This window comes from Artemia sp. Qi Xiang Cuo, chromosome 21 (genome assembly GCF_049724085.1).
Source record: "Artemia sp. Qi Xiang Cuo chromosome 21, ASM4972408v1, whole genome shotgun sequence".
Classification (NCBI taxonomy): domain Eukaryota; kingdom Metazoa; phylum Arthropoda; class Branchiopoda; order Anostraca; family Artemiidae; genus Artemia; species Artemia sp. Qi Xiang Cuo.
In genome coordinates, this window is record NC_142814.1 from 2,415,085 (window position 1) to 2,438,908 (window position 23,824).

Consider the following 23,824-nt stretch of genomic DNA (forward strand, 5'->3'; position numbering starts at 1 on the left):
TTTGAGAAAACTCAGAATTAAAGTGGAACTCTATCTTCATGGCGAATATTCAGAATCAAAGTATAACTTTTTTCTCTTCTATGAAAAAATCGGAACAGAACTTTAAATTCTTTCATCTCTTTGAGAAAAATCAGAACTGAAGTAGAACCATTTTATTTTCTTCGGAAAAAATTAGAATTGATCTATAACTTACTTCTTTTCATTGAGAAAATTCAGAAGAGAACTTGAACTTTTCTTCACTTTGTTGAGAAAATTTAGAATTAAAGTGGAACTTTTTATCTTCATTGAGAATATTCACAATCAAAGTATAACTTTTTTCTATCTTCTACGGAAAAATTAGAACAGAATTTTAAATTTCTTTTTATGTCTTTGAGAAAATCAAGAACTGAAATGGAAGCTTTTTTCTTTTCATTGAAAAATTTTCAGAAGAGAAGATGAACTTTTCTTCCCTTCCTTGAGATATCTCAGAATTAAAGTGGAACTTTTTTCTCTTCGGGGCAAAAAATTCAGATGAGAACTCGAACTTCATTCACTTCTTCGAGAAAACTCAGAATTAAAGTGGGTCCTTTTTCTATTTATTGAGAATATTCAGAATCGAAGCATAACTTTTTCCATCTTCTACGAAAAATCTAGAACAGAACTTTAAAATTTTTCCACCTCTATGAGAAAATTCAGAAACGATGTTGAACCTTTTTTGATTTTTTTTCAATAAATTTGAATTGATCTGTAACTTTTTTCTTTGAGAAAATTCAGAAGAGAACTTGAACTTTTCTTTCCTTCATTGAGAAAACTCAGAATTAAAGTTGATCTTTTTATCTTGATGGGGAATATTCACAATCAAAGTATGACTTTTTTTTATCTTCAACTGAACAATTTAAAATAGAACTTTAAATTTTTTATGTCTTTGAGAAAATTAGGAATTGAAGTGGAACCTTTTTTTTATTTTTTTTTGTATAAATTAGAATTGATCTGTAACTTTTTTTCTTTGAGAAAATTCAGAAGAGAACTTGAACTTTTTTTTCCTTCATTGAGAAAACTCAGAATTAAAGTGGAACTTTTTATCTTGAAGGGGAATATTCACAATCAAAGTATGACTTTTTCTGTATTCAAGAGAAAAATTTAGAACAGAACTTCAAATTTTTTATGTCTTTGAGAAAATTAGGAACTGAAGTGGAACCTTTTTTATTTTTTTATTTTCTATGGAGAAAATTAGAATTGAACTGTAACTTTTTTCTTTTCATTGTGAAATTTTTAGAAGAGAACTTGAAATTTTCTTTACCTCTTTGAGGAAATTCAGAACTGAAGTGGAACCTTTTTATTTTCTCTAGAAAAAATTAAGATTGATCTGTAATTTTTTTTTCATTGTGAAAATTCAAAAGAGAACTTAAACTTATCATCCATTTATTCAGAAAAGTCAGAATGAAAGTGGAACTTTTTATCTTTCAAAGAGAACTTGAAAATTGCTGCACTTCTTTGAGAAAACTCAGAATTAAAGTGGAACTCTTTATCTTCTTGGCGAATATTCACAATAACAGTATAACTTTTTCTTATCTTCTATGAAAAATTTGGAATAGAACTTTAAATTTTTTCATCTTAAATAATTTCTTAGACCACACTGCTTTTCCATTAAAAACAAAAAAAATTTTAAACAAGAAAAACGGGTTTTAATTTTCTATAAAGCAGTGAAATACAAAACAATTAATTATGCACAAAAGCTCCGAATATTTCGGCCCCACATCCGGGAGCCTTTCTCAACGGAAAAAAATAAAATAAAATAAATAAATAAAATAAAAAAACTTAACTTACATCACAATAAAACATACTAAACACATAAAGAGAAAGAAAAAAAGAAGAAAAAATATAAATAAATAAGAAACAAAACTCACATATTAAATAAACACTTCCATGCACTGAATGTCTATAATGATTCAACTCGCCGAGTTGCACTTTTTGCAAAAAGTGGGGGAGAGGGGGCCCCTTGGAGGTTGGGGATAGGGGACATTTGGAGGTTGAGGTCCTTGGTGGTTAGGGTCATTGATGCTTGCGGTCCTTGATGCTTCAAACCTATAATCATCTCACTAGTTGATTTCTAAGGATTTCTAAGGATTGTTCTGAATTTCTTTATTAAAATTCTTTTCTTGGTATCTACATCACTATTAGTATCAAATTTTTAGTATACTACAATGTTAGAGCATATTTTATATTGACAACACTGTTCAAATGGCACTTGTGTATTATACAGAACACATCCAAGAAGTAAAGCTAGGTCAAGTCATAAGGTCATCTTGTCATCGTTAGCCTAATCGTTTCGGTAGATTGATGCCAACGATGTTATTCCAAATTTACAATAAAATGCCTATGAGTTAGCCACCCCTTCGGGATTACCTTAACTGGTAAGCAGTTTAACCCTTTTTTACCACCTTCATACAATCCAATCGAAAATGTTATCGAGCCCTGTTTCATCCCTATTATTCAATCAGAAGTTAAGATCATTCAGAACAGAGTTATGCCAAAGGAATACCTTTTTTCGAAAATTGAGTTAGTTTATGCAATGATACAACTTTTTATCATTATTAGATACCGCTAATAATGTAAACGACACTGGACGAAAAGCAGTTTAACCCTTTTTAGCACCTTCATACAATCCAATTAAAAATGTTATCGAGCCCTCTTTCATCCCTATTATTCAATCACCAGTTAAGATCATTCATATCGGAGTTGTTTCAATGTAATACCTTTTTTCGCAATTGGATCTCTCTAATACAATTAAACAACTTTTTATAGTTACTATATGCTAATAATAATATAAACGACACTGGGGAAAAATCAGTGTAACCCTTTTGCCACCTTCATACAATTCAATTAAAAATATTATCTAGCTCTGTTTCATCCCTGTTATTCAATCACCAATTAAGATCATTCAGATCGGAGTTATTCCAATGGAATACCTTTTTTCGTAAATTGAGTTAGTTTACGCTATTATACAACTTTTTATTATCATTAGATACCGCTAATAATGTAAACGAAACTGGACGAAAAGCAGTTTAACCCTATTTACCACCTTCATGCAATCCAATTAAAAATGTTATCGAGCTCTATTTCACCCCTATTATTCAATCACAATTAAGCATATCCAGAGCACTGTTAACCAAATAGAATACCTTTTCGCAAATAGAGTTAGCTATGATACCGCTAATAATGAAAACGACACTGCCGAAAGCCCTGATGCCTATAAGCTACAGATTATTAATCTGTTTGACAAGCACGAAAAAACATGATTATTTTCCCCCACGGCTGAAACCAGTATTTTTACAAAAAGACTACTAAACCTTTGAATACGCTATATGAAGTCCTTAGTTTTGGCTATTGAACCTAGAAAAACATGTCTGACAAGTCTTGTACCCTCTATATCAATAGATGCCTGTCCGTGGCAAGGCATGTATCGGTGAAAATCTGTTTGACAAGTACGAAAAAACATGATTATTTTCCCCCACGGCTGAAACCAGTATTTTTACAAAAAGACTACTAAACCTTTGAATACGCTATATGAAGTCCTTAGTTTTGGCTATTCAACCTAGAAAAACATGTCTGACAAGTCTTGTACCCTCTATATCAATAGATGCCTGTCCGTGGCAAGGCATGTATCGGTGAAACTGGACACATACCAATGCCTCAGGCTTGTAGGGTCTGTATTCGATGTCTCTGATTGGTCCAGAAAATAGGTGTTGACACAGAAACCAGTCTGGTAAGCCATGTGCCGTCTGTAGTAATAGATGACTGACCGTGGTAAGGCACATTATGCAATCACTGGCTGGAGTGCATACTAGCTTACTACTGGGGCATATAAGAACGATGTTGGCACATTGTAATATTTTTTTTCCCTTTAGAGCAGGGCACTTTGTATCGAAGAAGTTGTCGTACAAACTTCGAAAAGGCCTCATTCAATTGGAAATTGGAGTGGCTTGTGCCCTTTTTAATAGTCGAAAGTGATTGGAGGGCAACTAACCTCCCTCTCACGCCCACCTTTCCCCAAACACATCCAATCAAAATTTTGAGATAGCAATTTTATTAAACGTAGTTTTAAGTTCTAGAAATTAGGTCTTTGAGGATGACAACCCCCTCACAGCCCTCAGGTCAAGTTGTGCCCTGGGGGCATTTAAGGTTTTTATAGAATGCGTTGTCGTAGAAAATTCGAAAAGGACTCATTCGATTGGAAATTGAAATGGTTAATGCCTTTTTTAATAGTCGAAAGCGATTGTAAGGCAACTAACACCCCTTCCACGCCCACTATTTCCCCAAACACATCCAATAAAAATTTTGAGATAGTCGTTTTGTTCCACGCAGTTCAAAGTTCAGGAAATTATACCTTTGAGCAGGATACTCCTCCGCAGTCTTCAGGGCAATGGTTATAAGTTATGCCCTGGGGGCATATAAGATTTTTAATTGAAATCCTTGTCGTACAAACTTGAAAAAGGGCTCATTCAATTTAAAATTTAAAGGGCTAGTGCCTTTTTTAATAGTTGAAAGTGCTTGGAGAGCCACTAACGCTCCTCTCACGCCCACCATTTTCCCAAACACGTCCAGTCAAAATTTTGAGATGTCCGTTTCGTTCAACGAAATTTAAAGGGCTATTGCCCTTTTTAACAGTCGAATGTGATTGGAGGGCAACAAACCCCCCTTTCCTGCCCACCTTTTCCCCCAACACATCCAATCAAAATTTTTGGATAGCCATTTTATTGAACGCAGTTGAAAGTTTTGGAAATTACGTCTTTAAGGATGAAAAGCTCCCCCCACATTCCTCAGGGCAAGGGTTGTAAGTTATGCCCTGGGGGCATATAAGGTTTTTATTGAAAGTATTGCCGTAGAAACTTCAAAAGGGCTCATTCAATTGGAAATTTAAAGGGCTGGTGCCTTTTTTAATAGTTGAGAGTGCTTGGAGAGCGACTAACGCTCCTCTCACGCCCACCATTTTCCCAAACACGTCCAGTCAAAATTTTGAGATATCCGTTTCGTTCAACGTAGTAGGAAGTTCTGGAAATTAGGTCTTTTAGGATGATAACTCCCTCAGAGCCCTCAGTGCAAGGATTGTAAGTTATGCCCTGGGGGTATATAAGGTGTATATAGAAAGTTGTTGTTGAAATTTCAAAAAGGGCTCATTTGATTGGAAATTGAAATTGCCCTTTTTAATGGTCGAAAGTGACTGGAGAGTAATTAACCCCCCTCTCACGCCCACCATTTCCCCAAACACATTTGATCAAAGTTGAGAGATAGCAATTTTGTTCAACGTAGTTGAAAGTCCTGGAAATTATGGATTTAAGAATGACAAACCCCCCAGGGCCCCCAGGCCAAAGGTTGTAAGTTATGACCTGAGGACATATAAGGTTTTTATAGATAGAGTTGTCGTAAAACTTCAGAAGGGGCTCATTAAATTGGAAATTGAGAGGGCTAGTGCCCTTTTTAATAGTCGAAAGTGATTGGAGGATAAATAACCACCCTCTCACGCCCACCATTCCTCCAAACACATCCAATCAAAACTTTCAGATAGCCATTTTGTTCAGCGTAGCAGAAAGCTCTGAAAATTAGGTCTTTGAGAATGACAACACCCCCCCAGCCCTCAGTGCAAGGGTTGTAAGTTAGGCCCTGGGGGCATATGAGGTTTTTATTGAAAGTCTTGTCGTAGAAACTTCGAAAGAGCTCATTTGATTGGAAATTGAAAGGGCTTGTGCAATTTTTAATAGTTGAAAGTGATTGGAGAGCGACTAACGCCCTTCTCACGCCCACCATTTCCCCAAACACATCCAATCAAAATTTTGAGATAGCCATTTTGTTTAAAGTAGTTGAAAGTTCTTGAAATTAGGTTTTAGAGGATGACAACCACCCTAACAACCCTTAGGGTTTTAATTTACGCCCTGGGGGCATATAAGGTGTTTATAGATAGTGTTGTCGTTTCAAAAAGGCTCATTCGATTGGAAATCGAAAGGCCTTGTGCCCTTTTTAATAGTCAAAAGTGATTTGAAGGCTTGAAATTTTTATGGCAAAGATCGATATGGGTCTAATGTATTATTTTTGTTGTTATTTAGACCAGGGCACTTCGTATCGAAGGAGTTGTCGTGGGAACTTCGAAAAGGGCTCATTCTATTGAAAATAGAAAGGGCTGATGCCGTTTTTAATCGTCGAAAATGATTGGAGGCAAACTAATCCCCCCCCCACGCCCACCCTCCCATTTGCCCATTATGCTTAAAAACTGAATGTTGCCTTAAGATTAAATCAAAATGCACTGTGCTTAATGCTAATTCCAATCTCAGCAGTATCCCAAGAACGACTGAAGTTATTATGTTCAAACTTTCGGGGCTACTTCTGCTCTTAAAATTTAACCAAATCCAAATAGCATAAGTGTATCCATTTTAGGTCAACTAGAGGAGGTATGAAACTAAATTAAACAGTACTATTTGTGTCCAGATTTTTAAAAGGGTGTATGTTGTTAAAAATTGCTGAAAATTTTTCTCGAGCATACAAATAGCAGGCCAAACTATATAAAGTCTTAAAAAAAACGAAAAGATCTAAAGTATTGTTATCTTTTTCCTGAAAAGACTATGTCAATATAAAACGAACATAAATTGATTTAAAAAAACTTTTTCCACATATAAGTTTTTCAAAGAAAAGTAAAGAACTCCATTAAACCAAAAATTAGCAAAAATAAAATCAAATAATCTACCAAGCGTGAAGCTACCACAAATCAGCATCGATAAATAAATGAAACCCAAAACGAACAGAAATTACAATAAATAACCGAGATAAACTCAAAACAAGCAGAAATTAACATAAGTTGGGCTCAAATCCCTATGCCTTCCCTATGCCTTCCCTATGCACATTCATTTGTATTTTTTTCAGTAAAGTGCAAATTTTGTTTTTTCTGGTCTTGGGAAGGCAAAGGGGTATTTGAGCCCAACTTATGTTAATTATGTTAAATGTGTTAAAACAGCGCTGCGCGCTGTTTTTGGCCCCGCCCCCGCCGGTCTTCCCTCATCGGCGCGGGGCCGGGGTCTATCAAGAATACAATAAACCAGTTTACAAAGAAGGCATGACAGGATAAACACAATGAAGACACAATTTATTTAGGACTATATCTTGGAGCATCAGGAGGGGGGGCTGCATTGTCAGAAAAATAACCATGATATTTGTAAAAAGTATAAAAAATGGTATTACAAAAAATCAGGCAATTCGTTTGAAAAGCTCGAAAAAATTATATTAGATAATGGTGTTAGCCCTATAGGGGGCACTACCAAGGCTGTACCCAGAATTTTTTTTTTTGGGGGGGGGGGTACTCAAATAATTTTTGGTACTTGTGCATTTTATGGGCCTTTTGAAAAAGTCAAGTTTGGTTAATGCTAATGAAATAAAATAACATAAGATTAATATATAATAGTTTATAAACAAATTTGGGCTATATATTTGCCCATTAGGGGGGTGGGGGTGGGGTAAATCATAGCATATATCAAATGCTTAACCTAATCTAGGTACCCCCCCCCTAAACCCCAAAAACAACAGTTTAAATATCGTAAGCAATTAAAACCACGCTATGCATTGAATTACTCTATAGCGGTCTCTTGAATTAACCCGTCAAAAACGGGTTTTTCGAGACCGGTTTCTTTGCAAAGGCCCATATAGTGCCCAAGTACCGATTTTTTTCGGGGGGGGGGGCTGTTACACAAAAAACATCAAAAAACTTTGTTACGTTATCCATTTGTTACGTTATCCATTTTTGTTACGTTTTTACGAGTCAGGCTAACATTTCGGGGGGAGGGGGTACCCCCTGGATACGGCCTTGACTTGATAGAAAGGGGGGTGGCTTGAATGTTTGCTGGAGTGGTGGAACACTCCATTCCACATCTCTCATTTAACTGCAGGAGTTAATTATTAGATAAAATCATTTTCTTAATTCCTTTATGACTTCCTTTCAGATATCTCGCCAAAAATGTTTTGTGTAAAAAACCCGTTTTTCTGGTACGGAGAATTTGGCTTGTCGTCTTGTATTAATGAAAAAAAATATTCTTGGGATGAAACATTACAATGCAATTATTAAATAGCTAGGCATTAGTATGAAGTTTAGTGCAATTAACTTGACATATTTAACGAGAACTTAGAGCGAACCCCTTTGTTGACGGGTTCCGTTTCTGTGGAAATTATTGATATAAATGTGGAGAATATTATAAGCCCTCTGGGTTTTCCCAATAGCTATTACATCCATATGTACAAGCGGGTATTTTACTTGTGCATTGAATTATACCGTAGAAGAATCACTGACACCGAACAAGAAGGATTGTATATTTGGCTTTCAGCCAAAGTATCCGTAGAGTACATCAAGTAAGTACGCGGGAAATTTGTTCTGGAGGGCAACAATAAAAAAAGAAGAAGATAAACATGGTTGCAGCAGTGGCTGGAACCTAGTAAAATGGTTAACTGCAACTGATTACATGATTTTTGGTGGGCGGGGATTTCCAAGGTAATTCGGTTATTTCATTAGCATCAACCAAACTTGACTTCTTTCGTGGCTACCGTATAATACATAAGTACCTGTAATTCTTTTTGGTTTTTTACCTGTACTTTAAAGACCGTTTGATCAAAAGCGTAAAATTGTAAAAATAATGTAAATAACAAAAAACGAGGGCAATTTTAGGAGAATTGAAAAAAGAACACTTTTTACTTATTTAAATTGTAAGAGCAGAAGTAGTAATAGTATTATCCCTAGAAGTTTCAACTTAATACCCCCAGTAATTTTCGATATATTGCTGAAATGTCTTATGGGCAGCCATAAACAGAATGTCTTTTGGTTTATTTTAAAGCAACATTTAGTTGACGGAACTTCCACCAAGCCGTCCTCAGTGCTAAAAAAAAGCTAACCTTTTGAACTGATTAAAAAAAAAAAAATAATAAATAACTGGAAGTATGGAGCGACATTAAAACCTAAAACGAACAGAAATTATTCCGTATATGAAAGGGGCTGTTCCCTCCTCAACGCCTCGCTCTTTACGCTAAAATTTTTATTGTTTTAAAAATTAGAGTTGTGACAAAGGGTCAAACTTTAGCGTAAAGAGCGTGACGTTGAGGAGGGGACAGCCCTTTCCATATCCGGAAAAATTTCTGTTCGTTTTAAGTTTTAATGTCGCTCCTTACTTTCAGTTAAAAATTTTTTTTTTTTTAAATTTAGTTTCTGAACGTTTTTCAACTAATACAGGTTCGAATTTGGCTCGAACCTTATGAAAAATAAAAGCGAAATTTGTATATTAATTTTGGCAGATTTATTCCGTATATGAAGGGTTCCACCCGCCTCAATACCTTGCTCTTTACGCTGAAGCTCTTAGCACTTTTAAAAAAGCTCTTTATTCTAATTAAACGGCCCCCGCGTTTCAGTTGAAAAGCTCATTATTCTAATTAAACAGTCCCCGTGTTTCAGTTGAAAAGCTCATTATTCTAATTAAACGGTCCCCGTGTTTCAGTTGAAAAGCTCATTATTCTAATTAAACGGTCCCCGTGTTTCAGTTGAAAAGCTCATTATTCTAATTAAACGGTCCCCGTGTTTCAGTTGCCGGTCTTAAAAAATTGGGACAAAGTCAAACATTAGCGTAGAGAGCAAGGTATTGAGGAGGGGGCAATCTTTCATTTATGGAATATTTTATGTTCGTTTTTCAAATAATACCGGTAAATCTGGCTCACCCTCTATGAAATATACCCCTCCCCCCCACGGAACGCTCCCCCGTGGAAATTTCATCCAACGTAAAGTGCACCACTCCCTTCAAATTCCCTCCAGACAGTTCCATCCTCGCTGAGAATCCCCCTCCTTGTCCCCTTCCGTGGGAATTACTTCCCGGAAATCAAAACATGCGGAAAAGAGCCCCCGGGTAATTCCCCCCGTAAGGTCTCCACATGAAAAGTTCGGCAAAGAGAATGTAAGACAATTAAAAAGAAATTCGTATAGTAATTCTGTCAAATCCTTCCAGTGTAACATTTCCCCTGGAAAATTCACCCTCCAGAAATTTCATAACCTACAGGCCTCTCCCCACGGACTGTGGGGGGGGGGGTCATTTTACATCTAAAGACATAGTTATTTGATCTTTCAACTATACTGGACAAAATGGCTATCTCAAAATTTTGATCAGATCGATTTGGGGAAAAATGGGCATGAGAGGGGGCCCAGTTGCTTTCCAATCTTTTTGGTCACTTAAATGGGGCACTAGAGCTTCTAATTTCAGTTCGAATTCACCCGCTCCCGATCTTCTAGGAAAATCATTTCAATACGATCACCCCTGGGGAAAACAGCAAAAAAAAAAAATAATAAAATAAATAAACACGCATCCGTGATCTGTCTTCTGGGAAAAATAGCAAAATTCCACGTTTTTGCAGATAGAAGCTTAAAACTTTTACAGTAGGGTTCTCTGGTACGCTGAATATGATGACTCTATTTTTATTAAGATTCCTTGAAAATTAGGGGATGTTTTCCCCTATTTCAAAAATCAGGCAAATTTTATCAGGCTCGTATTTTTTTATGGGTTACACTAAGCTTGGTATGTCTTATAGGCCTATATTTGGAATCAACATAATAAGCTGATTCTTTTAATATATCTATTGATATTAAAATTCCGGTTTTTAGAGATTTGATTACTATTTAGCCGAGTCGCTCCTTTCTTACAGTTCGATTTTCAATTTTTCTGTTGTTTTCTTCTTTTTTTTGGGGGGGGGGGCTCAGTAAAAAAAATTTGAGGGTGACCCCCTCCCTTCGCTCATTAGATACAAGCTTATAATGAAAAGCAAGTCATCTTATAATATTTTTAAAGAATGTATTTATTCTTCACTTCCAAGGAGGTTTTTTTTTGCATGAAGATATTTTTTTTTAAGATGGCCGACGTTCAAGAAAGAATTGAGAACAGCAAGAGCGAGAATGGTAAATTATCTTGGGATAATGCATGTTATCGGTAAGTTGTATTTTTGTCCGTACATATGTCATTTTACTTAAGTACATGAGTAACTTTAAGTACTGAAGTATCTAAGTCATTTAGTCTCAAATACTACCGCTTTTTTTAACCATTCGGTTAAAAAACTTCCTATGTGAAGTTTTAAGTCATTAAAAAGAATGAACAGTTAAATTCTGTGAAACCTCATGTGTGAAACCTCCTGAACAGTTAACCTCCTGTGTGAAATTTTCGAATGAACAGTTGAATTATGTTAAACCTCCTGTATTAAATTATGTGAAACCTCCTGAACAGTTAACTTCCTGTGTGGAATTTTAAGTCAGTAGAAAGAATGAACAGTTGAATTCCGTGAAACCTCCTGTTTGAAATTGTGTGGAACCTCCTGAACATTTAACCTCCTGTGTGAAATTTCAAGCCAGTAAAAAGAATGAACAGTTGAATTCTGTGAAACCTCCTGTTTGAAATGGTGTCAAACCTCCTGAACCGTTAACCTCCTGTGTGAAATTTTAAGCCAGTAAAAAGAATGAACAATGGGATCCTCCAAACATCCTGTCTGAAATTGTGTGAAGCCCCCTGAACAGTTAACCTCCTTTGTGAAATTTTAAGCCTGTAAAAAGAATGAACAGTGAAATTGTATGAAACCTCCTGTGTGAACTTGTGTGAAACCTCCTGAACAGTTAACCTCCTGCGTGAAATTTCAAGCCAATAAAAAGAATGAACACTTGAATTCTGTGAAACCTCGTGTCTGAAATTGTGTGAAGCCCCCTGAACAGTTAACCTCCTTTGTGAAATTTTAAGCCAGTAAAAAGAATGAACAGTGAAATTGTATGAAACCTCCTCTGTGAAATTGTGTAAAACCTCCTGAATAGTTAACCTCCTGTGTGAAATTTGAAGCCAGTAAAAAGAATGAACAGTTGAATTCTGTGAAACCTCCTGTTCGAAATTGTGTGAAACTCCTGAACAGTTAAACCCCTGTGTGAAATTTTAAGCCAGTAAAAAGAATGAACAATTGAATCCTCTGAAACCTCCTGTTTGAAATTGTGTGAAACCTCCTGAACAGTTAACCTATTGTGTTAAATTTTAAGCCAGTAAAAAGTATTAACAATTGAATCCTCTGAAACTCCTGTCTGAAATTGTGTGAAGCCCCCTGAACAGTTAACCTCCTTTGTAAAATTTTAAGCCCGTAAAAAGAATGAACAGTGAAATTGTATGAAACCTCATGTGTGAAATTGTGTGAAACCTCCTGAACAGTTAAACTGTCGGGAGAAATGACCAGCCAGTCGGTAAGATTTCTAGCCCCCCCCCCCCAAAAAAAAAAATTTGGCTAGTAACGACACCAGTAACAGCTAGTGGCTACAAGGCTACTACGTTTTTCTGTTAAAAAAGACTCAGCGACTTAAATGTCGATTCTACACCCGATGCACCAGCAATGGTTCTGGTGGATCTAAAAGCTTTTTTTTATTCTTTTTAGTGTCTGTTACTGTTATATAAGATATATTTTTAGTAAAAACAAAATTAGGCACAAAAACATGGTATTGACCCCCAGAAAGGCTCCTCTGGCCTGTTAAGTAAGGAGTTGGGCACTTCTAGGTTATTCGAAACACATTCAAGAATTACACTTAGGTTACGTCTCAGAAAACCGGCTTCAGAAATATAAAAACAAGTGACGGAGGGTACCAGTGCATTCGCCTTAGACAGAATGCATTGGACTTGTATAATTTTTGCTATATATGACGATAATTAAAAGTTCAAATAGGGATAAATCCTTTTAATAAACAGTGATAAATTTCACAAAAAATGCTAGATATTTCGGTCACATATGCAGTGACCGTCATCATTAATAATACTCCTACTACTCAGACGAATACCAACTAGGAAATTCAGACGAATACTCCCCACTTAAAATTGAAGAAAATGCTTCTCAGCGGGGGCATCAATTTGGGAGAGGGGAGGGGCATTGCCTTCCCTCCTGTGTTTAAGAAGTGCCGTTTTTGTGGTATTTTCATTACAAAATAAGACGCAGATAATTTATTAATTATCAGATTTATTAAAATCTGACAGAGTAAAGTTCAATTCACCCAATGTAGTTGACCTTTGTCCAAATGCTATATCATTGAAAGCTAATGAACCGAATCCAAGAAGGTCAAAGAAACTAGCTTTCACCTTTGCTTTGAAAAGAATTAGAGATTTAAACAATATTTAATGTTATTTGATTTCGTATATAAACTTTTTTTTTAAATTGTTTTACTTTAGTTTTACCACAGATGACGGTCACTGCATATATGACCGAAATATCTGGTAATTTGGGAATTTCTATCACTGTTATCATCATCGCTATCTATTAAAAGGATTTTATCCCTATTTGAACTTTTATTTATTACAAAATAAAAATACAAAGGCACCCCCCCCTCTCTGGTGTTTTTAAAAATGCCCTTTTTGTATGTTCATTAGAAAACGGAAAAATCCATGCCCTTTACATTTTCTTGAACAACCACATCCCTTATTCTTGGTGCTTGAACCTTCTGGGAAGGTAAAATTGAAAGGAAGCAGAATTAAGGATGTCCCCAAAATGGCTCATATACAAACGAACTTTCGATATGTGTTGTAGGCGGAGGAAATTAGTAAAAGAACAGGGAATCAAAGAATGAAAACACTCTTGAGTATCTTATTATCCCCCCTCTCCGTAAATGCCTGTCTCTAGGCTTCCCATTTTGGGAAGAGGTGGATAGCCTACTTCTTTTTATAAATTTCTTCCTAGATATTCTGGCAAATTTCGGAATGGCTTGCCGAATGTATTTTTTTTTTTTTCGTTTTTTTCCCCGTTCTTAAACCAATCAATAATAGGAGCGTTCGCAGGAGTTCGGCTCTTGATCAGCTCCTCCCCCCTGCGAAGATCTTAATTTTATCTAATCTCTGGGTACTTTATTATCCAGTTCACCAAATATTTTTTTTTTCCCCCCCCCCCCCGTAAAAGATCCCGTTCGCACATACCAGATCAATAATTGTTTCTTTTTTTTATATGTGACAAATTTAGTTTGTAGCACAAGAGAAAGGAATCCAGGTAATTATTCAAAGAGTTGTGGAGAAAAATCTGCTTTTTGTATTGAATTTCCAGTTATATTACGTAAGAGTGACTTTTTTCACTGTCAACTTTGAAAATGGAAGCCGTCCAATCCTCAGTAGAGAAAAACTCGTAGCGAATATTGATTTCTAAATGACTTGTGCAACTTTAAACAGACGACTTGACTAGTGATTGTTTCAGTCGAGGGATCACAAAATTTTAGAAATAATTTACACCACTTGGTGAATGCCAAGCGTAGCGAAAGATTGCTAAGCTTGACGGAATTGTGGCAAGCACTGCAGATAGACCCCGGCGCCGCGCCCAGGAGGGAAGACCGGCGGCGGCGGGGCCAAAAACAGCGCGCCACGCCACGCCGCCGGTAAGATATCGGCGGCGCGCCGCCGGCACGATCAATGTTGAACGCAAACATTAATGTTTTCAAAAATTCACAAGTCGCTGGCTGGAAACTGGGCTTCATCGTTATTCATCAAGAGAAGCAGAAATCTCGTAGAAACGAAATGGCTGTGGCGTTTCAGAACCCTTGCATAATACGAATAGTTGAAGTATCTATTAGCTATGTATTCTTAACATAAATAATTATCAAATTAATAGTTTTTTCATCGAGCGTCACTGCATACAAAACTTCAAATACCGTATCACAAAATTCGTCAGTTATCTGGGTAAAAACTTGAATATAACTTTGAACTTAGAAGTTTAATTTTGTAATAATCCTCTTTACCTATATCTATTTTGTCACCTTTAAAACAGTTGAAATGGGCGACTTTGATTGTTTTTTTTTTTTTTTTGCTCTTTTGGATTCATAAAAAGCCATCTTGTATTAAAAACTGGTTTTTAATAACAACTTAAAAAAAAATTACATTTGAAAGTTTTTTTGGCTCTTATAGAATATATGTCATGTAGGCTAAGGCTGAACTGCTGCCTTTTTATTGCTTTTGGCTGCTCTTTTGGATATTATTCGTTTTTTCTTTTGGGGATTCATTCCAAATTATAAACTGATACCTAATATCAGTCAAATTATAAACTGCGTCTAAAAGGAGTAAATTTATCAAATTGAAAAATACATGATGAACACTTCACATGAGAACACTTCAATTACAATGAAGCAAAAAACACTTAATGGTTTATTCGGTATGAAGAAAAATGAAGTGCCAGCTATTTTCTTAGGTAAAAAATGAAAAGCTCATCCGTTTTAAATGTAATTAAATGAAATAATAAGTAGACTGAAATAAGCATAAAAAAATAATTAACTTATTGGCACCCCTGCTTTCAAAAAAAAATCGAGGTATTATCATTGAAATATGATAGCTAACTACCCCCCCTGGATACCACCTTGATAGGATGCCGTCTCTGCTTTAAATTAAAAAAAATAACTTTTTGGGATCCCTGCACACCTCCCTACCCCCCCTCCTCTGGATACCACCTTGGTAGGATACCGTCTCAGCTTTCATTAGAAAAATAATTTACTTGATAATTAACTAGGTCACTATATGGTTCAAACAAACACGCAAAATAACGTTAAACAGCTTATCGTTTTTTGAAGAAAAAAAAATTGAGGGAATGAGTAAAGGGGTACAAAGACAACAACAAAAATGTTGAAATTATTCAGATATACCTCAAATTATTGGAAAACTGAGTAATAGATTCGCCGTGGCATTCAACAAGATCCAAAGAATCTAATTAAAAGGGATCACAGTCAAAAGCCAAATCAGCCCTGTAGTCTATGAGAAATCGCAAAATACCCAAGACAATGAACAAGTCCCAATGGGGGCCCTGAGTCTATCGAAATATTTCAATGGTTTCCCAGGGAATTTGATATCATTTTCTTCTGTCTCCACTTTAAATGAAAAAAATAATTATCTTTTTGGCATCCCTGCTTTAAAAAAAAAAATGAGGTAATATCATTTGAAAATGATAGCCCCCTATCCCCCCTATAAGCAATAATTTACTATTTATTTATTAATCATATTTTTAGGGTAACATCCGGTTCGATACCCTAACCTTGTACATAGCTTAGTCTATAGCTAAATTTAGTCTCAATAGAGGGTTTTTTTTTGGGGGGGGGGGGGAGTAAAAATGTTTCAGAAAGAAGATTGTATTTTCTATCAGGCGTTGTACAATTGAGTATTAAACATTAAGAAAACACCATCTAAAAACAGCAAAAAAAAAATCTGCAAACTGAAAATTAAGGTGCATAAACAATTTGTCGGATGTCAATTTCAAAATCCTGCTGAATGCTGAAGCTGTTTAGTAGTAAGTACGTTCTATAATGCTATTCAACTTGAAAATAAAAGTCTTGGAAACGAAGGATGTTAGAAAAAGCAATTGGGAAACTACATTCGAAATGATTTAAACTCATTTCATAATAACGATACTTTTTTTTGTCAACATATTTAGAACTGTGTATATTGTAATATTTGCGATTGCATATTGCATCTGTCTGGTTATGCAAAGTAACAAAAGGGGCGAAAATTAATGAACAAGAGAGTAGAGAAGAATTATGATATGCAAAGTAATATTTGGCAGGGAAAGTTACTTGGGATAAATCGCCAGGGGTGGCACCGTGATTGCGTGATTTTCGGGGAAATACCCAAAAATTCGGGGATAGTGCAAGCCCTGCTTGATTTCTAATCAGGAAAATCGAAATACTAAACCACACGAGAAGGAAAAGCTCCGACTTTGCGGTTGACGCACTAAAGAATTGCCGAAAAACTAATTTAAAGTCGACCGAACGCCGCCACCTCTACCGGCAGCGGCACGCCTACGGCGCCCCGGCGGCGTTACGACACTTCGGCGGCGTTAGTAGAGATGCCTCAGGAGGTCCGATTGCCCACCCCTGCTGCCACCTACAACTTTTTTTTTACATAATTTATGTCTGTTTGTTGTCAGTGGGAATGAAAAAACAGGAATTTTCTCACATTGGTGGATGTTTCCTTGGATGGTTATGTATGTTGGTTAGGTTATTTGATGTTTTTCATGGATGTCAACAGTAATTTATGTCTGTTTTATGGTTTTTTTCAGTGAGAATGAAAAAACAGTATTTTCTTACTTGAAAAACAGGAATTTTCTCACTTTTATGTCTGTTTTTATGGTTTTTTCAGTGAGAATGAAAAAACAGGAACTTTCTCACATTTATGTCTGTTTTTATGGTTTTTGTCAGTGAGAATGGAAAAATAGGAACTTTCTCACTTTGATGGATTATTGAGTATAATGGAACCGGGTCAATGACACTTCCTTCAAGATCTTGTTGTTGTTTTGGTCATGTGTACGCAAAACCTAATGGAATCCTGTAAACAATTAGATTCCGTGTTTCCTTCTCAGCCAATCAGCGAGTCGGATACATATCCTTTCTCAGCCAATCAGAGACTTGCTTACATATGATTTTCCCCGTTACATAACAATTCACCCTTGAGATTTCGTATATAACGGGCATGCAATGTGATTAAATTATCAGAAAGTATTTTGACATAGTTCAAACAACAATGGATAAATTTGATGAATTAGAAGCCTTGACAGCCACAATTAGCAATGTAAGTACATTTTTTATTTTCAAATAAAATAATTTTCCTTGGTCACCCTCTAGTATATTTAGGTAAGTACCCCCTCCCCCCACCACCCTAACCACCATGCAACCCTTATACTCCCTATAAAACATGAAATATGTTCTTTTTATTTCATAAACCCCCTCAACCCCCCCCCACTTTTTTTAAAAATATAGTTCTTTCTAATAGAAATATTTCTCTTTTTTCAATAAATTTATTATTTTTGTAAGCCTATCAAAAAGAGACAATCAACTTCTGTCTATCCCATAGCTATTAATAAACCGTTTCCATTGAAGCCACCGTCCCTTACTTGACTTAAAAACATTTTTCCGCAATGATTTAAACAGGTGACACCCCACAATTGCACTTCCTGCTTGTTAATCCTTAACGTTAGCGACTTAACCAAAAGGTTTCAATGATAAAAAGTATTTGTTTCCCTCTTTATCAAATTAAAACGGTTTTAATCAAAAAGAGATTACTGTATATTAAGCTTGTGGATTCGTAACATGTATTTGCTGTAGAACCGGTGAAACGGGTTTATTACAAAAAAAAATTACTAACAATAGATTTAGGACATTGATGAAAGGGGGGGGGAGGGGACTTGCCTCAATTCTATCGCCATTATTGTAAAATGAAAACAAAGATTTGCATGAAAAGTAAGGTTAGGTTGGGATGTCTATTAATAAGCCTTTTTTAATTAATTAAAATAGCATTTGATTTCTGAGTGTAGTATATTTTTACTTTTTGCTTTACTGAAAATGCTGGCGTAGGGGGGCCTTTCTTAGTGATAAATGCTTTTCTAGACAAAATTATGTGGATGAGGATACTAACTTTCTTTCTGTAAAAAGGGGAAATTATTTCGATACTAAATTTTTTCTCTTCTTTTAAGGCCAATTGTGAAGAATACATGTCGCTGCCACCCAGTAAGAGAGCAAGAGAGAGTGAGGCAGCCACAACAGGTCTAGTCCCCATACAGGCTGGGCATAAACCAAAAAGAGAATGGGCCATAAGGATGGTGAACCTCGCTGGCTCATCTATGCAAGCCCAAGACATTGCTGGCCCAGCTGCGCAAGAACATAGCGCTGCCGCCCCGTCCGCCCTCCAACACGTACTACCTGGACCATCCGGCACCCAAGTGCAGCCAGGATTTGCAAATGTGAGCATTTTTCCCTCAAACTATCTTATAGAAATACATATCTATTTCTTCCAATGTTTTTTCTTTTCACTATTTTTCGACATTGTTTAAAATTTTATCTCTGAGATATTAACCCCTCACCCCCAACCATTATTTTCTCTGCCCTCCCTCAGAGATACCTAAATATAATTTTTTTGCTTGTCAAACTGCTCTTTTTTTCTAATCTTTACTATTTTCAATGCATCCCCTCTCTCTCGTCACCACCATTCCATAAATGAATATTTTTAGGTATCTTTGCAACTCTGTGAATGCTCTTCTTCACATAGTTTTAAGAGAGAGATTATTCCTTTTATCCATTGCACATCTTGACGTTCTAATTTGCACTGAACTATTTTTAAATAGCTTTCTATCATGCCAAGATTTCAGCGAGGGGAAACCAAGCTAACGGTTCCCGGCATTTTCCTACCTGTTGAAGTTCAGTCTTGGACTGCAGAACACTCGCGCGCGACGGGTTACAATAATTGTGTGATGAGTTCACCGAACCAGTATGGAATTAGAGAAAAATAGCGACTTATGCATTCTAAGCGAATATATCAACTTTTGACGGGCATTATGTAAAGATTTTATGGGAGCCGGTCGGGACGCGCTGTGGGAAGCGATGTGGGCCCAAGAAGAACTGCGGGAAGCGCTGCGGGATGCGCCGCGGGCCGAGAAGCGCCGCAGGGACGCTCCGCAAGGGTGTGCCGCGGGCCAGAGAAGCGCCGCAGGATGCGCTGCGGGCCCGAAAAGCACCGCAAAAAAAAAACAGTAGGGCTGATTTGAACACTTTGAAAATAAACTATTTTTTGAACAAATTAGTGCCCTCTATGTAAAGCGTTGTTTTAGATTGTAAATATCTTAAGTTGGAACTTTCAGTTGAATTAACCAAATGCTATTAAGCGTGTTTTAAGCAATAATAATCCAAATTTTAACAGTAGGGGATGATTTGAACACTTTGAAAATAAGCTATTTTCCATTTATAGGTTGGACGACCATTGGTCCCTTACTCACCATCGAGTGAAGAAGAGGAAGAACTCATTGAAGAGGCAATGGAGTTTCATGACATTCAAGACAATTCAGCTATCAACGAATGGCATGGTATTATTATTTCCATTGAAGTACCATCTAATATTGATGAGTTTCTATGTAATTATTTCAATGTAGAACCTAGCACAGTTGGGCAGGGGGACTTGAGTCCAAATACCCTACAAATTTTAGAGGATTTCACAAACGAATTAACTGGGAACCCTCCTCCCACTGATTACCTACTTCCATTTCAAGCAACTGAAGTGGAGCATCGCCCAAATATTGTTGAACAACTTGGGGGAGGGGATGATAAACAAGAGGAGGTTACAACTTTTCCCAATTTTCAATTGTCCAAAACAATTTTAAATAATATAGTTGTTTTCACTGCGACGTTTGGGGATCCCTTTAATTCCCTTATGGGAGGGAAAATTTGTGTTTGACCCTGTAGAAATTGTGCATGCTTATGTAGATAAAATTCATGCACTACTGGGGAACCAAATTCAGTTGTGGGGTGGGTAGGGATTCAATTAAGGTTTCTGTTGTTTTAAAGGTTTTTTATTTAAATGAGGGGAAAAGTGAAGTTTATTATCATTATATACATTCCGAGCTGCGCGTAATTTATCCAAATTTAGAAAATTTTGAGGGAGTTTTTTCGGAGTGGGTAGGGCAAATTATTGCGCATCTCGAGAACTATAACGAAAATGGGAGTGGGTCTATAGTTTTATTTATTGAAAATTTAAGCGTAAATATATGTAAATTTAAGAAATCTTTTATTTTAAGAGGGGGGGGGGGGCTAGTTCTGAGAGTGATACTATTTTAAATTGTAATCCAGATCTAGTAGGTTGTAAAGGTCTCCAGAAGATCTGTTTTTAAACAGGTCAAAAATGTTTCAAGTATGCTTTCCTCATATCAGCGTTCGAGCCTCTAGCACGTGACGCTACCAAGACGAATTTAGATCACTGGGCTGTACATGGGAAGGAAGGGTCCAATTTCCCAATTGTAGATTTCTCGTGTTTAGAGGGGAAATACCCAGTAACGCTACGATCTATTGATATTTTTGAAAGGGCAAATGCCCACTTAAATATCGGCGTTACTGTGGTTCAGTATGAAACAGAATTTGAAGATGGGAGTCGTTTAAAGAAGAAGGGGGTGGTCTTCCCTGTAAGGGGCCCATCAATTGATTTGGTCAGACACTGGGTTTGGTTGTTATACACACCACCTAGTCAACCGAATGCACTTGGCCATTTTAACCCTATCACAGACATTAGTAGAGTTCTGGGGGATGGTAAGAATAAGGGGAGACGTTTCTACTGCCCAACATGCCTCTCTAGATTTTGGACTGAATTAAAGTTGCAAAATCACATGAGGCATTGTAGCCGGCATGGCTACCAGACAGTGGAAACAGTTTCAGGGGATAGGGCCATTTTACATTTTAAAAATTTCCAGAACACCCTCCTCCAGTGCAACAAAATATCTTTAGACTGTGAAGCTAAGCTGGTGGAGGTGAATGATCCCCGATTCCCAAACCGAAGCAAAGAACATCAGGCTATTGCAGTGTCCTATGCACAGGCGCAAAGGGAAAGTTCTAATACCATGCGGTTGTTAGAAATAGTTGTGACATTGGATGAGAATGAGTGTATGGTCAAGGCACTGACTAAGCTAATTGGCACGGCTAATTTTGCTTTTTCTCGTTTGATAAATACGCATTAGCCATTGGTGCTCTCTGCTGTGGATCATCTAACTATTAAGAATCAAAAATTTTGTTGGTTGTTTAAGGGATACTTTGTAGAGGAGGATAAGGCTACGACCGCACACCGAGGGGGGCCGGGTAAAGTCCGACACCATGATCTCTTTTGGCCGGACAGATCCTCGGGGGGTAGTAATTGTAGGGAGGGTGCGCATCAATCGTGTAGTTTAATTGTTAGCCCCCAGTTTTTTATCCCTGTTTTTATTCACAACTCAAATTATGACTTAAAATTTATTTTACCGGCACTGGCACGTATGCACAGGGAGGGAGAGGGAGTAGACAGTCCATGGGTAAATAATTCATTTACCTATAACATTATTCCCAAATCGGCCGAAAAGTTGTTGCTTCTTGAGCTGAAATGGCAGGCAGTGGATAATGGGCATACGTGCTGGAATAAAATCAGGTTTTTAGATTCTTTTAGTTTTTTTCCCAAGGCATTGAGTCAATTGATTCAAGTGCAGAAAAGCGACAATTTTGATAGCTTTCCCTTTCTTAAACAGCACTTTCCATACAGTGAAATGTATGACCTGTTGACCTGCAAAGGTGTATATGCATATCATTATTGCTGTTCTGGCGCTTGCTTAAGTGAGGTGAAACTACCTCCAATTGAAGCTTTCTATAATTCACTGACCAGTAATGAATGCACAGCCGAGGAGTATGAGTTTGCCAAGAAGGTGTGGGCTAAGGGGGATTGTAAAAATGGGTGGGATTATTGTTGACTGTACTTGGCCAGTGACGTTTTAACTCTGTTGGATATAGTCTGTAAGAATACAGACGAAATCTATTCAGAGTTCGGGTTAGATATAGGATATTATTTTTCCATACCCAATTTAGTGATGGATTTAATTTAAAAAATTTGTTGGGAGGAACTAGGCCTAATCACAGATGTATATCAAAACCTTTTTGCAGAGCGTTAAATGAGTGGAGGGTATATTTTTCACGGGGACCGCGTCTTATCAACCGATCCGAGCGGAAAAAGCACCGGTGTAAAGTCAAATGCAGTGTTCTTGGACATGAACTCATTGTACCCCTCGGCAATGTCCCACTACTCTTCCGTGTGGGAACTATCAATGGCTCGAGAATCCTTGTGAGTTCCCCGACATTACCACCGTCGAGGACAATGGGCCACAAGGATGGTTCTTTGAAATTGACGGTCACATTCCGCTGGCGCTTCACGACTCAGTCAAAGATTTTGTTTTTTCTTGTATCAATCGGCCCGTGAGCAGGGACTCACTGAGCCCCTACAATCGATCATTGGTTGAGGATATGGGGATGCACTGGACTCCCTCCAAACAGAAACTGATTGCTGATTTGGACCCTAAAGAGAATATCATTGTTTACCATGTGCTTTTGCACTGGATAGTGAAGAATAGTTTCAAGATCACCAAAATACATAGGATCCTACAGTTAAATCAGCGACATTAGTTGAAAACGTTTATCGATACTTTTTTCGATAAACGCTCTAGGGCAAACTCAAAGGTAGAAAAGGAAATGTACAAACTCATCCTAAAGTCAGCGTTTGGCAAAATGTGTGAAAGCGTACGTAACAGATCTCGCTGTGACGTCGTGACTGACCCTCTAGAGCGGGCAAGAATTATTACAGATCCCAATTTTACATCGTTCACGAGCAAAGAGGCTAGCATGGTTCTTCTACACAGGTGAAAGCGAAATGTGGTACTGAACAAGAATATTGCAGACAGCAGTTCAGTACTAAAAATGTAAAAAAATCGCAGATTGTCGTTCTTTCAGAAAGTGTGTAAAGTTCACTGGCCCCGGGAGGGGGCGGTTTAACTTTACTATTGGGATACAGATTCTCTGCTGCTCAAGGTAAATGGGACCGAAGATTTATTGGATAATTTAGAAAAGGGGGAGCACATCAGATCGCGGATGGATTTCACCAACTGGAATCCATCCCTCTAACCCGAGTTGGTGAAACATCAAGCCCCCAAACAGCTATTAATGTTAAAATAAGAGACGGAGAGTGATTTAATATCCAGGGGGGTGTTCCCGGGTCCCAAAGTTTATTGCGTTGAAACTCACAGTGGGGATGAAAAGCAGGCGCGTAAAGGGGTGCCTACACACTTTGTAAAGAGTAATTTCAACATGAGTGTGTACAGAGACTGTGTAGAAAGTAGCCTAGTGCCGAGAGCACAAGTGCTTGCAATTCGCTCTCTACAGTATAGAAATTATACTGTGAGAGTGGAAAAAAATGCAATGTCATGTATATCTGACAAAGTCTATGTGCTCGAGAATGGTGTGAGTGCCATGCCTCATGGCCACTACCGTATT

The 23,824-nt window shown here is 37.1% G+C and overlaps 1 protein-coding gene across 3 annotated transcripts in view; it reads left to right on the plus strand.

The window, feature by feature from the left end:
- The window catches only part of LOC148939147 (patched domain-containing protein 3-like), a 260,903-nt gene that overhangs the window by 84,557 nt on the left and 152,522 nt on the right, over window positions 1–23,824 (plus strand). For all 3 annotated transcript variants that reach the window (XM_089106538.1, XM_089106540.1, XM_089106539.1), the window contains exon 3: window positions 10,894–10,970. In XM_089106538.1, the coding sequence (XP_088962664.1) occupies window positions 10,894–10,970 (77 nt within the window). The remainder of the gene's footprint in view (window positions 1–10,893; window positions 10,971–23,824) is intronic.